Below are 13,492 nucleotides of genomic sequence, written 5' to 3' on the forward strand. Positions count from 1 at the left end.
ATATGGTTCCATTTATATGGAATGTCCAAAAGAGGCAGATTCATGGAGACGAGATGTGGATCAGGGGTTATCTAGGACTGGGGTAAGGGAGAAGGGGACAAGAGGAGTGGGGAGTAAGAAGTGCCTACCAATAAGCTGGATTCTCTTTTTTGGGGTGATGAAAGTATTCTAGAATTTAGTAATGATAGTTGTACAACATTGTCACTGTACTTAAACTTCTGAATTATACATTTTCAATGAATGAATTTTATAATATGTAAAATATATCTTAATAAGCTATTACAAACCCCTTGTCAGAAGCCTGGGGCTTCTGACAAGAAATAATGTCCATGGAATGTTTCAAAAGTGAGTATAATCCATCCCAGATTCTTAATATTTTTATGTTCACAGGCACCTTTAGGAACCTGAATATAGCTGTACAGCCTACACCCAGAAAAAAAATCATTACTCATTCATGTTAAAAAAATTTTTGTTGATAATTCATGGACCACCTGCATCTAATTTCCTATTTGACCTTAAAATTTTACCCTAGATCTTATCCATCAATAATGTCAGGCCGTTAGGTAGTCCTATATCTAAGTCCCATACAGATTCCTAAATTGCGCTCTTGATATATCACCTGTACACTTAAAAACAGTTGTTAGCTTTACATTTATCTCAAAGTCAGGGGAAAATTCCTTAATGTATTCAATTCTTAACCCCAGCCCTTCCATTTTTCTCATTTTAAGCTATCTTCTCCACCTTCTCTCAAGTGAAGCCACAGTTCTCCCTAGTCTCTGAACTCCTCTGCACTATAGTGTCTTTACAGATGCTGATCCCCAAGTTTGGTACACTGTTTCTTCCATTCTTTGTGAATTAACTGCTTCAGCTCATCCTTCAGATCTCAGTATAAGCCTGTTTCTCTCCACAAAGGCTTCCTTGACCTCCTTGGTGAGCTCTAGCACAGGCTCATCATGGTAGTAATATCACATGTATTGGTATTTTCCTCACAAGAGTATAAGTTTAAGTTTTTGCTGTCTGGTTTTGCTCACCATTGTATCACCATTGTTTCAAGGCTACCAAGTTGCCTGATTCCAGGGGCAATTTTCACATGGAACACAGTGTGAGTGGTGTGCCCAGAAGCTGTGCAGTATGGCATCCTGAGATGAATGGCTTATTGGAAACAGCCTGGGAGGGTTGATCTTGTCTCTGACTTTGAGGGTAACAACTGTCAGCTCACACAATCTTTCCTACATTGAGGATTCAGGAAAAATCTCTTTCAGTTCTCATCTTCAGTAAATTTTGTGTTTATTTGTACAACTGTTTTGACCCAAAGAATTCCACAGCTTCTCATGTTTTCCTTTTTGCTTTGACGGCTAGGAGGCTCAACTCAAATTTGAAGTCTACTTCTACCTATTATGTAAGACCTGATGTTCAGTTCAGTTCGGTCACTCAGTTGTGTCCAACGCTTTGGAACCCCATGGACTGCAGCACGCCAGACCTCCCTGTCTATCACCAACTCCCAGAGTTTGCTCAAACTCATGTCCATCAAGTCAGGGATGCCATCCAACCATCTCATCCTCTGTCGTCCCCTTCTCCTCCTGCCTTCAATCTTTCCTAGCATCAGGGTCTTTTTACATGAGTCAGTTCTTCACATCAGGTGGCAAAGTATTAGAGTTTCAGCTTCATCATCAGTCCTTCCAATGAATATTGAGGACTGATTTCCTTTAGGCTTGACTGGTTGGATCTCCTTGCAGTCCAAGGGACTCTCAAGAGTCTTCTCCAACATCACAATTCAAAAGCATCAATTCTTTGGCGCTCAGCTTTCTTTATGGTCCAACTCTCACATCCATACATAATTACTGGAAAAACCATAGCTTTGACTAGATGGACCTTTGTTGGTAAAGTAATGTCTCTCCTTTTTAATATGTTGTCTAGGATGGTCATAATTTTTCTTCCAAGGAGCAAGCATCTTTTAATTTTGTGGCTGTAGTCATCATCTGCAGTGATTTTGGAGCCATAAAAAATAAAGTCTGTCACTGTTTCCATTGTTTCCCTATCTATTTGCCATGAATTTATGGGCCAATGCTATGATCTTAGTTTTTTGAATGTTGAGTTTTAATCCAGTTTTTTCACTCTCCTCTTTCACTTTCATCAAGAGGCTCTTTAGTTCCTCTTTGCTTTCTGCCATAAAGGTGATGTCATCTGCATATCTTTCACTTTCATCAAGAGGCTCTTTAGTTCCTCTTTGCTTTCTGCCATAAAGGTGATGTCATCTGCATATCTGGGTTATTGATATTTCTCCTGGAAATCTTAATTCCAACTTGTGATCATCCAGCCTGGCATTTTGCATGATGTACTCTGCATATAAGTTAAATAAGCAGGATGACAATGTACAGCCTTGACGTACTCCTTTCACAATTTGGAACCAGCCCATTGTTCCATGTCCAGTTCTGTTGCTTCTTGATCTGCATACAGATTTCTCAGGAGCAGGTAATGTGGTCTGGTATTTCCATCTGTTTAAGAATTTTCCACAGTTTGAAAACATAAGACCTGATGGCTTATGTTTATATACTAAATCTATACCTGACTTATTCTTTTTCCATTGCCATGACTTTGTCTTTTTTATGTTAATCTGTTGCATGCATATCTATAAGATGTATGTGTGTTTCTGTACATCTATATAATGACTGTTCCTTTAGAGTATGAGTTTTATAATAATATATATTATATATACTTTATGGGGGCTTCCCTGGTGGCTCGGTTGGTAAAGAATCCACCTGCGATGTGGGAGACGTGGATTTGACCCCTAGGTTGAGAAGATCCCCTAGAGGAGGGAATGGCAACTCACTCCAGTATTCTTGCCTGCAGAACTCCCATGGGCAAAGGAGGCCGGTGGGCTGTAGTCCATAGGGTTGCAAAGAGTCAGACACAACTGAGCAACTAAGCACACATCTTTATGGAGTGGATTGTCGTACCCTCCTCAAAGGAATCTTCCCAGCCCAGGGATCGAACCCAGGTGTACCACATTGCAGACAGATTCTTTACCGACTGAGCCACCAGGAAGCCCAAGAATACTTCTTGAATACTACTGGAATGTGTAGCCTGTCCTTCTCCAGGGGATCTTCCCGACCCAGGAATAGAACTGGGGTCTCCTGCATTGCAGGGAAATATAATTTATAATACATTTGATAAATATTTGGGGTATGAGGTATATAATAATATATACTGTATTATGTGTTATAAATAAGCCATTTATTTCTAATATTTGTAAGTAATCTAAAGAGGAAATAGAATTGGAACTAAAAAAATTTGTATAGTTTGGCCTCAGATTATAAGATTTCAATTCATAATTCCAACTTGACCACTTCTTTGGTTTGTTACTAGGCATGTAATCTAATCTCTCTGAGACTGTTAATACCCTTGTAAGATAGGAACAGAATCCCTTTTCTATAGGATTGTTGAAAGAATTAAGTACAGAAATTTATGTGAAAGCAATTACCTGACACATTAAAACTGCTTAGAAAGTGATTTTGTTTTTGTTTTTCTTAGATATGCACTAATAAGAGCAACATTTATTTACATTTCAAAAACCTGCCCTAATCCTGAATGTGTGTATGCTCTCCCAGTAGCCGAGGTGTCAGATCCACCCCCTCCCCAGGGTTTTCTAAAGCTCTGTGCGCATGAGGGATAGCCATCGTCCTCCCACCCTGCCCTCAGCCTGTATCTCTTTTCTGTCATCAGATCTCTTCCTTGAAGAGCCGGCTGAAGAAGGTGTCCACGACAACTGGCGATGGTGTGGCCAGAGCCTTCCTCAAGGCCCAGGCCGCTTTCTTCGGCAGCTACCGAAACGCTCTGAAAATCGAGCCGGTGAGTAGCTTCTTGGCATGTCACAAGTCCATGTTTGGTCAGGGCCACAAGAAACTTGCTAGTCATCTTGCTGTTGAATTCACCAAAGGAGGTTGTGTGTGTGTGTTTGGTGGAGACGGAAAAGAGTGCTCCCCTCATGCTACCTCTTAGCACAAGGAAGCTGCGCTGCCCCGAGTGGAGGACTGTCTGCTCCTGTGGATGTTAGGACCCCTCCCTTCCCTGGACAGCAGCACCCTCTGCGGGTCACAGTGCTTAGCAGTGTACACATCTGCTCTAACTGAGAAGTCCTGGTAAGCCTGTGGGGTAGCAGTGATCATCTTCACTTGACAAATGGGGAAAGTGAGGCTCACAGAAACAATGACTTGCTAACCAGTGGAAGAGCCAGGTAGGTTGTCCCAAAGCCCATGCTTCCCTCTGTGCCTCACTGCCCTTTTCTTGCAAAGGAACCTCTTCTCCACACTTGAGAGAGCAGAGTATCCAGAGGCTCACTTCTTAGAGGTTCCCAGAGTGGTCTTGGTATACTGACTACTAAGTGTGCTGAGGACTGGGGAATGATGTCATCTGCCTCCAGAGCCCATCAGCGTTTCAGAGCCTCTCTCTGTTGCCTCATCCGTGAGGTGATTAGTTATTGTGAGGATGGAAGACACCAGGTCAACCCTAAAACCAAAGAAACTATCAGCTCTCCCAACTTCAGTGAGAAGCTTTCATCAGATGCTTGATTATTCATAGCCTCTCGGCCAAGGAGAATGGAGAAATTGGCCCAGGGGCCTGCCTCACTGCATAGGAAAGGATGCTGGAGGGGACCTTGCTGATAGCCCTTTCCTCTCAGGACATGGGACTCCATCCTGAGCAGGAGGAGATGGCAACCACACCCAACCTAGTCAGAGTGGTTCTGAGGGACCTAGACAGACATTTTGTTAGATTAAATGACAAAAGATGAGTAGGTATCAGACAGTGCATTTCATGTGCAAACTCTGACGGTGAACCTTGACCATGATCCTCATAAGCCACAGTTATACCTGGATAAGGACTTTTTCACTGTTATGAATCCATCATGTGTGTAAGTGAAGCACAGAGTGATAGCAAGCACCCTTTAGCCAGGGTGCACACTCTGTGAAGTGGTTGGGGCAGTGGGTGCCCACGGAACAGCAGCCTCGAGCCACCTTGTTCTCGTCTTCCATCCAGCACTAGGGCCCGACTTGCTCGGCTGTGTCACTGGACAGAAGGAATGCACTGCCTTTGCTTCTTAAGAGATACTTCCCTTAGGTCCTGAAAAGCCCTTCAGCTTAAAGCAAGTTTCTCATGTCCTGCTGTCTCCAAGACAGGTGGCTTGGATTCTTTGTCCTGACCTTGGGCCCAGCCAAACCAGTCAGGTTCAGTGCTGTTTTGAAAGCTGATAGAATTCAAGGAAAGTTCTGTTTTCTTCCCATCTTTAAAGTAAGAATGGGACAACTGGCCTGTCCTTATCTTAGGCTCCTGGGACTGATATTGACATGAAGTATTTACAGTCTTACAAAGATGTCATTGTTGTCATGAGTACGTCTTGAGTCCAGAGACTGTTGATTCTGGTACATATTGCTGGGTATATAATCTGGGCACAAATTGCTCCTCCAGAGGAGTTTATGGTTGTATTTGTACTTACGTCTCTCAGATGGTAAAGCATCTCCTGCAATGCAGGAGACCTGGGTTCAATCCCTGGGTTGGGAAACTCCCCTGGAGAAGGAAATGGCAACCCACTCCAGTATTCTTGCCTGGAGAATTCCAAGTACAGAGGAGCCTGGCAGGCTATAGTCCATGGGGTCACAAAGATTCAGACACGACTGAGCGAGTAAAACATCCTGCTATACATCCTTGAAGGCCTCAGGTTTAAAGATGGAAGTCCAAGAGTTTACAGCCTGGCTCTGTACTTCTAGGCTGTACAACCTTGAGTAGGGCACTTAATCTCCCTAAACTGCAGTTTCTTTACTGTGAAATGAGAAAAAGAAGACTTAGTCTACATTTTCAGATGGTTATAAGGAACAAGTGAGCCATAATACAGTTCAGAGGAAAGGTAAAACTTGGAAAAAGAAGGATAGCAGCAACTCTTCCTGTGGTGGGCATGGAATTATCTGAGTGAGTGAAGACTTGGAGACAGGACCCCTCATAGCCTCTTTGTCTGGGGTCATGGGTTTGGGTAGAGAGAGAGGGCTGGCTGCAGGAGAGGCTAGAGCCAAATTTGACAGAGCCTTAGATCCTAGACTGGGGGTGTGAGCAGAGACATGATGTGACTGAAGTCATGTTTGACTAGTAATGCAGGACAGGACTGAAAAGGAGACCAGAAGCAGAGACCAGGGGACTGCTGGAGAACTCAGAAGATAGCCCTTCAGTGGCTACACCAGGAAAAGGTACTATGAAGAAGAAATGACCAGATGAGTCTAGAAATAGATGAGATATGAGAGATGAGGGGCAAGAAATATCAAAATGTCTCCTAAGATATGGATCTGGGAGAGGATGATGATGGCCATAGTAGAAACAGGGACAGCTTGATGTGAAAGTGTCCTGAGTAACAGATTATAATGGTCAAAATGTGGAATAGACTAAGTGTCCATAATGATAAATAACTGGTTAAGTAAATTAAAGTATATCCATGTGATAGAATATTATGAAGTCATTAAAAATAGCATTGATTATAAACATGGTACCTTTCATTGAATTTTACGTGTCATTCCATCGTAAGGTGTACCACTGTTTCAGGTATCGTTAAGAAAGGGTGCTGCCAATTATAATTGAAGGATGCCATCAACTGTAAGACATCCAGATTTCAGAGATGTTAACATGTGAAGAAATTTGCATCTTATAAATCAATGAAATAAGGCAGACTTGTCATGCTATTGGTCTGATTTATGTGCACCAGAATAGCTCTTTTTTGTAAGGCCAAGAGAGAAGCCAAAGGCCTGAAAGTTTCTGACCAAGCCTCATGATGTTATCTAGATGGTTTTTAAACCGTAGATTTAATTCTAGCCAATTCCCCTCATCTAAAAAAAAAAAAGGAATAACAACACTTCCAATACCAGATTGTTTGTGAGATTAATTAAAATAATGACTGCAAAATGCATGTGAGCTCAAGAAGGGGTCAGGGGTTTTAGAGTCAGGCCGTATGGGAGGCGTGGAGAACAGTGCCTGGACGAGCCCGCTTGGGCGGCAAGCAGCACAGTGCTGAGGAGGGGGTGTCCTTCATGGGGCCACTTGTCTTTTCTGTGTTTCTCTGATTATTTAAAAAAACAAAACAAAACTGCTCTTGGTTTTTTGTTGGTTTTTCTTTTTTGAGAAAGGTTTAAAGTAATGGGAATAGAAATGAGAAAATACCCATAATCCTTTCATCTGGAGCTGAGATAATATGTTAGCATGTTTCCACCAAGGTTCTAGGTTTTGGAGTTTGTATGTTTATTTTGGGCTTTTCTTTTTTTCTTTTCTTTTTTTTTTTGTTTTTCTGGGTTTTTTTTGTTTCACTTTTTTTTTTTTTTTCTGTTTTGGGTTTTCCTCATCTTTAAAAAAAATGTATTGAGGAATAACTGATTTATAATGTGTTAGTTTCTGCTGTACAGCAGAGTGAATCAGTTATACATATATGTATATCCAGTCTCTTTAGATTCTTCTCTATATAGGTCTTTACAGAGTATTGAATTGAGTTCCCTGTACTATGCAGTAGGTCCTTATCAGTTGTCTATTCTGTATATAAGAGGGGGAGGGATAAGTTGGAAGATTGGGGTTGTTTTTGTTTTTACTTTGAGGTTTTGATTTTTCACTTTTAGAGAGTTGAGACATTCCTGGCAAAGCAATCTAGTTCCCTGTTATTTAGTTTCGCCTTTTAGAGTGTAGTAAGCACTTTTTCCATATCATATAAAAACTCTTTAAAAATTGGCTGCACATCTCTCATCAGGTGACTCCAGGGGGTCTCATCTCTGGCTGTAGATCAGAATTGCCTGTGGGGCTCTTAAAAAGGTAAATGTCTGGGCCCCACTCACAGAGATTTTTATCAGGTCCTTGCCATCTGAAACCAGTGCAGAGGCCCACCACATTATCCCATCGCTGGTTCATTTGCTTGCTGGTAACTTTCACCATCTTAAACCACACTGTGGTGAATATCTCTGTATAAATCTTCATCCCATGGTGTGAATTATTTCCCTAGGCGGCATCCTCAACTTGGTTTTATTGAGTTGAAGGTACCCGAGTGCATTTAAGGCCTTCAGTTCATAAATTGGAGGAGAAGGCTGGTGGCCAGAAGTGGTTGGTAGCCTGGAGGGGAGACTCTGGGGCAGGTCGAGTGGGAAACGGCCTAAGGCTGAGGACAGAGATGGCCTGCAGGAGCGTGTGAGGCACGGAGGATACAGTGTAGGAGCTTCCCACCTGGGCCAGCAGCTGTGGCCATGGGACTCAGGTCACTGCCAAGTCACAGGGCTTGGGTTTTTTAAAAGATGCAACATCACAGGCTTGGTGTGCTTTTCTGCTCGGCTCCAGTGGGGCCCCTCTGGAGGGGCCCAGCCCAGCCCAAGAGGCAGAGATGGGCAGCAGTTCCTCCACGGCCCAGAGCTTGCTTGAGATTTTCAACTCCTTGGCCTTTTTTCTTTCTCTCCTACTGAAAAAAAAAAATTCAAAATGCAGCTGGCTGGGGAGTCTCAAGCTTCATTTTCTTTCCCCTGCCTGGAAGGGAAGAGGAAGGCAGCCTCCTTGCTGAGGCCCAGCCAGGTGCCAGGCTGCCCCCTCCATCTGTGCCTTCTGCCATGTGCCCATCTCAGGGCCAGAGGGCCCCTGTGGGATCCCCAGTGAGGTCTCTCTTTAGGGCCAGGTGACTTATTCCTCCCGAGGATCAGAAAGTGAGACCCCAGGGTATCCAGCTATAGCCGAGTCTTCTACCTGCTCGACAGCTTCCAACAGGCTTCATCCCTGAGTTGCTTTGCATCTGTGGTCATAGTAATTCCCCACGACTACCCCTCGCTGCCCACATCACAGATGGGAGAGGGGCAGCAGTTGTCCGTTACTTCCTGGCAGTTATGAGCCTGGGGTCAGACTCAAATCGGCCTGACTCGAAAACCCAGGTTTCTTCCACCCGACCCTCTCTCTTGCCTTTGTTCTGATTTCCTCGTGTTCCACATTAACAACTCTTTCTCTGCATTTCCATCACGGGGCATAGGTCGTGGCATAGCAGAGGCATCAATGCTTGTGTTTTGGAACAGTGGTCAGAAGGATGGGTGAAAGAAATGAAAGAACAGAGAAGTGTGAAGTGTGTGGGGCTGGGGTTGGCCCTTGACCTCTGTTCAGTGCATGCACATTGCTTCTTCCCTGGCTTGAGGCTTTGGAGGTTGTTGCTGTTGCTCTGCCAGGCAGAGGGGAGAGTGTCGGTGAATCACAAGGGCATGTGAGCCATTTTTCCATCACTCAGAGAATATCAGGTGCAAAGCCCGAGGTATTTAACAATATTGGGCAAGCCGACTTGTTCTTCTCCACTTTAATGACAGAACCACAAGCAGCCAGGCAGCTCCATTTGGAAAAACCTCCTTTATCCGTGTCAAGCGGCAGCCCAGGCTTCAGCTCATTTATTTAGGCCTTTCTTGCTCTCTGACACGCCTCCTAGCAGTTGCCAGGCAACTCTGGGAGTAGCAGTGTGTGTTAGGGATTAACTAGTTAGGGCTGGGGTCCTTTTTGGCAAGAAGGGGATAAAAGACAAATGATTTTAATTGCTAGGCCAAGGATCCTTTCTCTGCTGGGTAGAAGATTGCAACTTTTGGAATATGTGTATAGCAGTGTGGGTCTTGAATTTGCCTCGAGTCCCCTTTCTCCCTCCTCAGGAAAACGAATGAATTTTAAAAAGAATCTTACTTTACCTCACTCCTTTGTTTAAAATTATATCATCTTGAAATCGGAATAAGACTACACCACCACCCTCTCTTTGGAAGACATTTCTTAGCACAGTGGCCTCAGTTTTAAAGAACTTTCAAAAATAGAATTGTGTGCTTTAATTGCATCCTTTTTTCTGGCCATAGTTTCTTAGTTCCTAGCTCATGGCTCTGTGGAGTCATCTTAAGGCAATGTGTATGAAGGTGCTTTTCCCATGTTTGATCCATTGCAGGTCCCTGGTAAATGTGATATCAAACAGCAAAACTGGTGGGGATTGGAACTTTAAGATGCATTCGGTTCCATGCCGGTAGCAGTGCAAAGGCCAGTATAGATGGAGCACAGTGAGAGTTGTTTATTCAACAGGCTCATGTGGCTCTCTCTGGGCCAGCGTGCTAGCTGGGCCTCCCCAGGACGAATGGAGCTCAGCCCCTACCCACAGGGCACGATGGCTGAAGTGGGGACGGTAAACCGACAGTCAACATCAGTGCCGCAAAGAAGCGGCACTGCCTGTGTAGGCAGGAGCCAGTTCCTCCAGTCCTGCCTGCTTAGTCCTTCCCAAGAGGCCCGGCTCCAGATTCAGCTATGGGAATGCTACCATCATCCACCTTTCAGCCTCTGATTTCGGACATAATTCTGCTGAGTCATATTTATCCACCTAAAACCCCTTGAAGACAGAGACATTAAGATAAAAGCAGATTGATAACCTGGCTTTCAAGCATGAACGGACGAGGTTATGTTGGAGCAGGTCAGAAAAATACCATATGTATCTGTCTCCTGGTTGGGTAACACCACTGATCTCATGGTTTAAAAAACAAAACAAAACCCAAACTCTACTTATGTGATTTAGTGTAACAGAAAATTAAAAAGAAAAAAAAGAAAGAAATTTACAAACTAGGAAAATTAAAATATCCCTGTAGTTCCACAAAACTAATACAACTACTCAACTACCTTTTGTACATTCTTATTGTTTTTCATTATGCAAAGTGTTTACATTGCTTTCAGATCTTAAGTTAAAATCTTATTGCTCCTCCATTTTACATTACATCCTAGGCTCTTTTACACGGCTGCAGAATATTCTATCAAGCACAGCTGCCTTAATTTCTGTGACCATCTCACATTGAACGTTTAGATTGTTTCCAGTTTTTTGAGATTATCATTAATATTCCACCAACCATCTTTGTAAATAAAGCTTTGGTATGCCTTATTTCAAAGTCTTCTGACTCGGAGAAATACAAGTCTGCAAGAGCCTGACTCTGGGTGCCAACTTGTCACAACGTGGTAAGGAAGCAGATTTCTGTTGACTCAGCCTAGGAGCAACTCAAAATGGAAAGAATTGAGAATGCTTCCTGGTGTGTGCTCCCTGCCCTCCACAGAGGCAAGCAGAGTGTACCCAGAACATACATAAATGATGTTACTAATTTGTCTGTGCCTCTGTTTTATGCTAACACACATACACACACACACACACACACACAGAAAACAAAAAAGCCTGTGGAACCTTAAAGCGAGATGAGATAAGGAAATAAGGGAACCAAGGGAAAGGAGAAATGAGATGAAGCATGGAAGGGACTGGTATGTGTGCCTCAAGGCTGACTCCGAGAGTCTCCATACAGCTTGGCAATGGTAGAGCAGGGAGTCAAACACATGTTTGTTTCCAGAGCCTTTGCTTTTTACTTTTTTTAAATTGTGGTAAAACATAAATAACATAAAAATTCCAATTTCAACCATTGTTTAGTTACAATTCAATGGCATTAATTACATTCACAGTGTTGTATAACCACTATCACTATGTATTTTCAGAATTTTTCATCACCCCAAACAGAAATGCTGAACTCATTAAGCAATAACTCTCAGTTCCCCCAGCCTACTAGCGCCTGGTGACTTCTACTTTCTGTCTCTAGGAATTTGCCTATTCCGGGTATTTCGTATAAATGAAATCATATATTGTTCTTCTGTGTCTGGCTTATTTCACTTAACATATCCACATTGTAGCATGTGTCAGAGCGTCATCCCTTTTTGGCTGAATAATATTCCACTGAATGTGTATATATACCCATGCATTTTATGTTCCCATTCATCTGTTAATGTTTGGTTATTGAGAATAATGCCACTATGAATATATCTGTACAAGTATTTGTTTGAGTGCTTGTTTTCAGTTCTTCAGGAAGTATACTTAGGAGTGGAATTGTTAGGTAATATAGTAATTTTATGTTTACCTTTTTTAGGAGCCACCAAACTGTTTTCCACATACAGGCCATGCTAATGTTACATTTGTCTGTGAAGTATGGATGGGTACCTATGAATGTTCTATAGGAAAAGTTGGTAAAAGATTTTCTTATTTTCCAGTTTGTTCCAGGTAAGTAGGTAGGGAATTATAGCCAAAGTCTATAGGCCTGAGCTAAATAGATGCATTGACACAGGAGTCTGTGGTGGCCTAGGGAGGGACTGGTAAGTGGTTACTGTTTTTATCGTTTTTGTGTTTATCCAAAGTCCAGATCATGTCCTGGGAATGCAGTAGGAAAAGGGGAGAGGCTTCCAACACCAGGGCTCCAGGACCAGCCCTGTAGCTCTGTGGCTCCAAGTGGCTCAGGAGGCTCCTGAGTATGATGGAAAGCTATGGTCGTTAGAGTCACCTAGGTTTTAATCCTGGCTGTGGCATCTGCCAGAAGATGACCTGAGTCTCAATTGTCTCATCTTTAAAATGGAGATAATCACAGAAAACTAGCCCGTGTGATCACACGGACCACAGCCTTATCTAACTCAGTGAAACTAAGCCATGCCGTGTGGGGCCACCCAAGACGGACGGGTCATGGTGGAGAGGTCTGACGGAATGTGGTCCACTGGAGAAGGGAATGGCAAACCACTTCAGTATTCTTGCCTTGAGAACCCCATGAACAGTATAAACAGTATGGAGATAATACCTACTCTGTAAGACTATTGAGAAAAATAGTGATAATGTAGCTTTTTGCTAATAGTGGATTTTAACTGAGAATGACCTTTTCTGGATAACAAGAAGGTAAAGAAGGAAGAGGAGGAAATGAGACTGTCCCGTTCTAGAACACTAATGGCCATACTTATTCAGTAGGTATCAGGCTATCTGAAACCAGGCAAAACCCAAGATTCTGGCCCATTTATTTCTGTCTTTTGAAGTAACCATGAAAGTTCAGTTTTTATCTCAAATAATGGCATAAAGGATTTGTAAGAAATCACATTTGTTTCCTTCATTTGTGTTTATTTAATATTTATTTATTCATGTTACTGCACTTCCAGACAAGTAGGAGTGGTAGTACCAAGGATTTAAAATTCCAAAATGCATTACTTTCTAATAGGCATAAGAGAAAATAGAACTAAGAATCTTTTTACCTATTTCATCAAAACAATGTTTGCCTGTTGGGGGGAGATGACCCTTGTTTGATATTGGCACCACATATCCACTGTCCACCTCCCAGAGACATGGTTGTTGCTCAGGAAGAGACTTTGGGAGTCCTGGCACCTTGAGTCACACCACAGTGAATACTCACTGAACTAAGAGTCGTTGTTCTAGAAGTAGACTGCTCAAGTGAAAAGTCAGTCCTTAAGTGAGAGAAGATGAGAACTGGCAGGAAATCCTCTTAAACACAATGATCAAGCTTTACTTGTATGATTTCAAAGAGCATCACTGAATATGATCAAAATGAAATCCCCATATGTTCTAAAATACTTGAAAAATAAAACACAGCTAGTGTATCTTAGACTATCCAGGAGGAATTCCAGGCTTTCACTTGATCTC

General features: G+C 42.7%; 1 protein-coding gene across 6 annotated transcripts in view; it reads left to right on the forward strand.

The window, feature by feature from the left end:
* The window catches only part of DENND1A (DENN domain containing 1A), a 533,349-nt gene that overhangs the window by 378,649 nt on the left and 141,208 nt on the right, over positions 1–13,492 (forward strand). For all 6 annotated transcript variants that reach the window (XM_070379017.1, XM_070379021.1, XM_070379022.1 and 3 more), the window contains one exon: positions 3,724–3,849. In XM_070379017.1, coding sequence (XP_070235118.1) covers positions 3,724–3,849 — 126 coding nt within the window. The remainder of the gene's footprint in view (positions 1–3,723; positions 3,850–13,492) is intronic.

Source organism: Bos mutus, chromosome 11 (genome assembly GCF_027580195.1).
Source record: "Bos mutus isolate GX-2022 chromosome 11, NWIPB_WYAK_1.1, whole genome shotgun sequence".
Classification (NCBI taxonomy): domain Eukaryota; kingdom Metazoa; phylum Chordata; class Mammalia; order Artiodactyla; family Bovidae; genus Bos; species Bos mutus.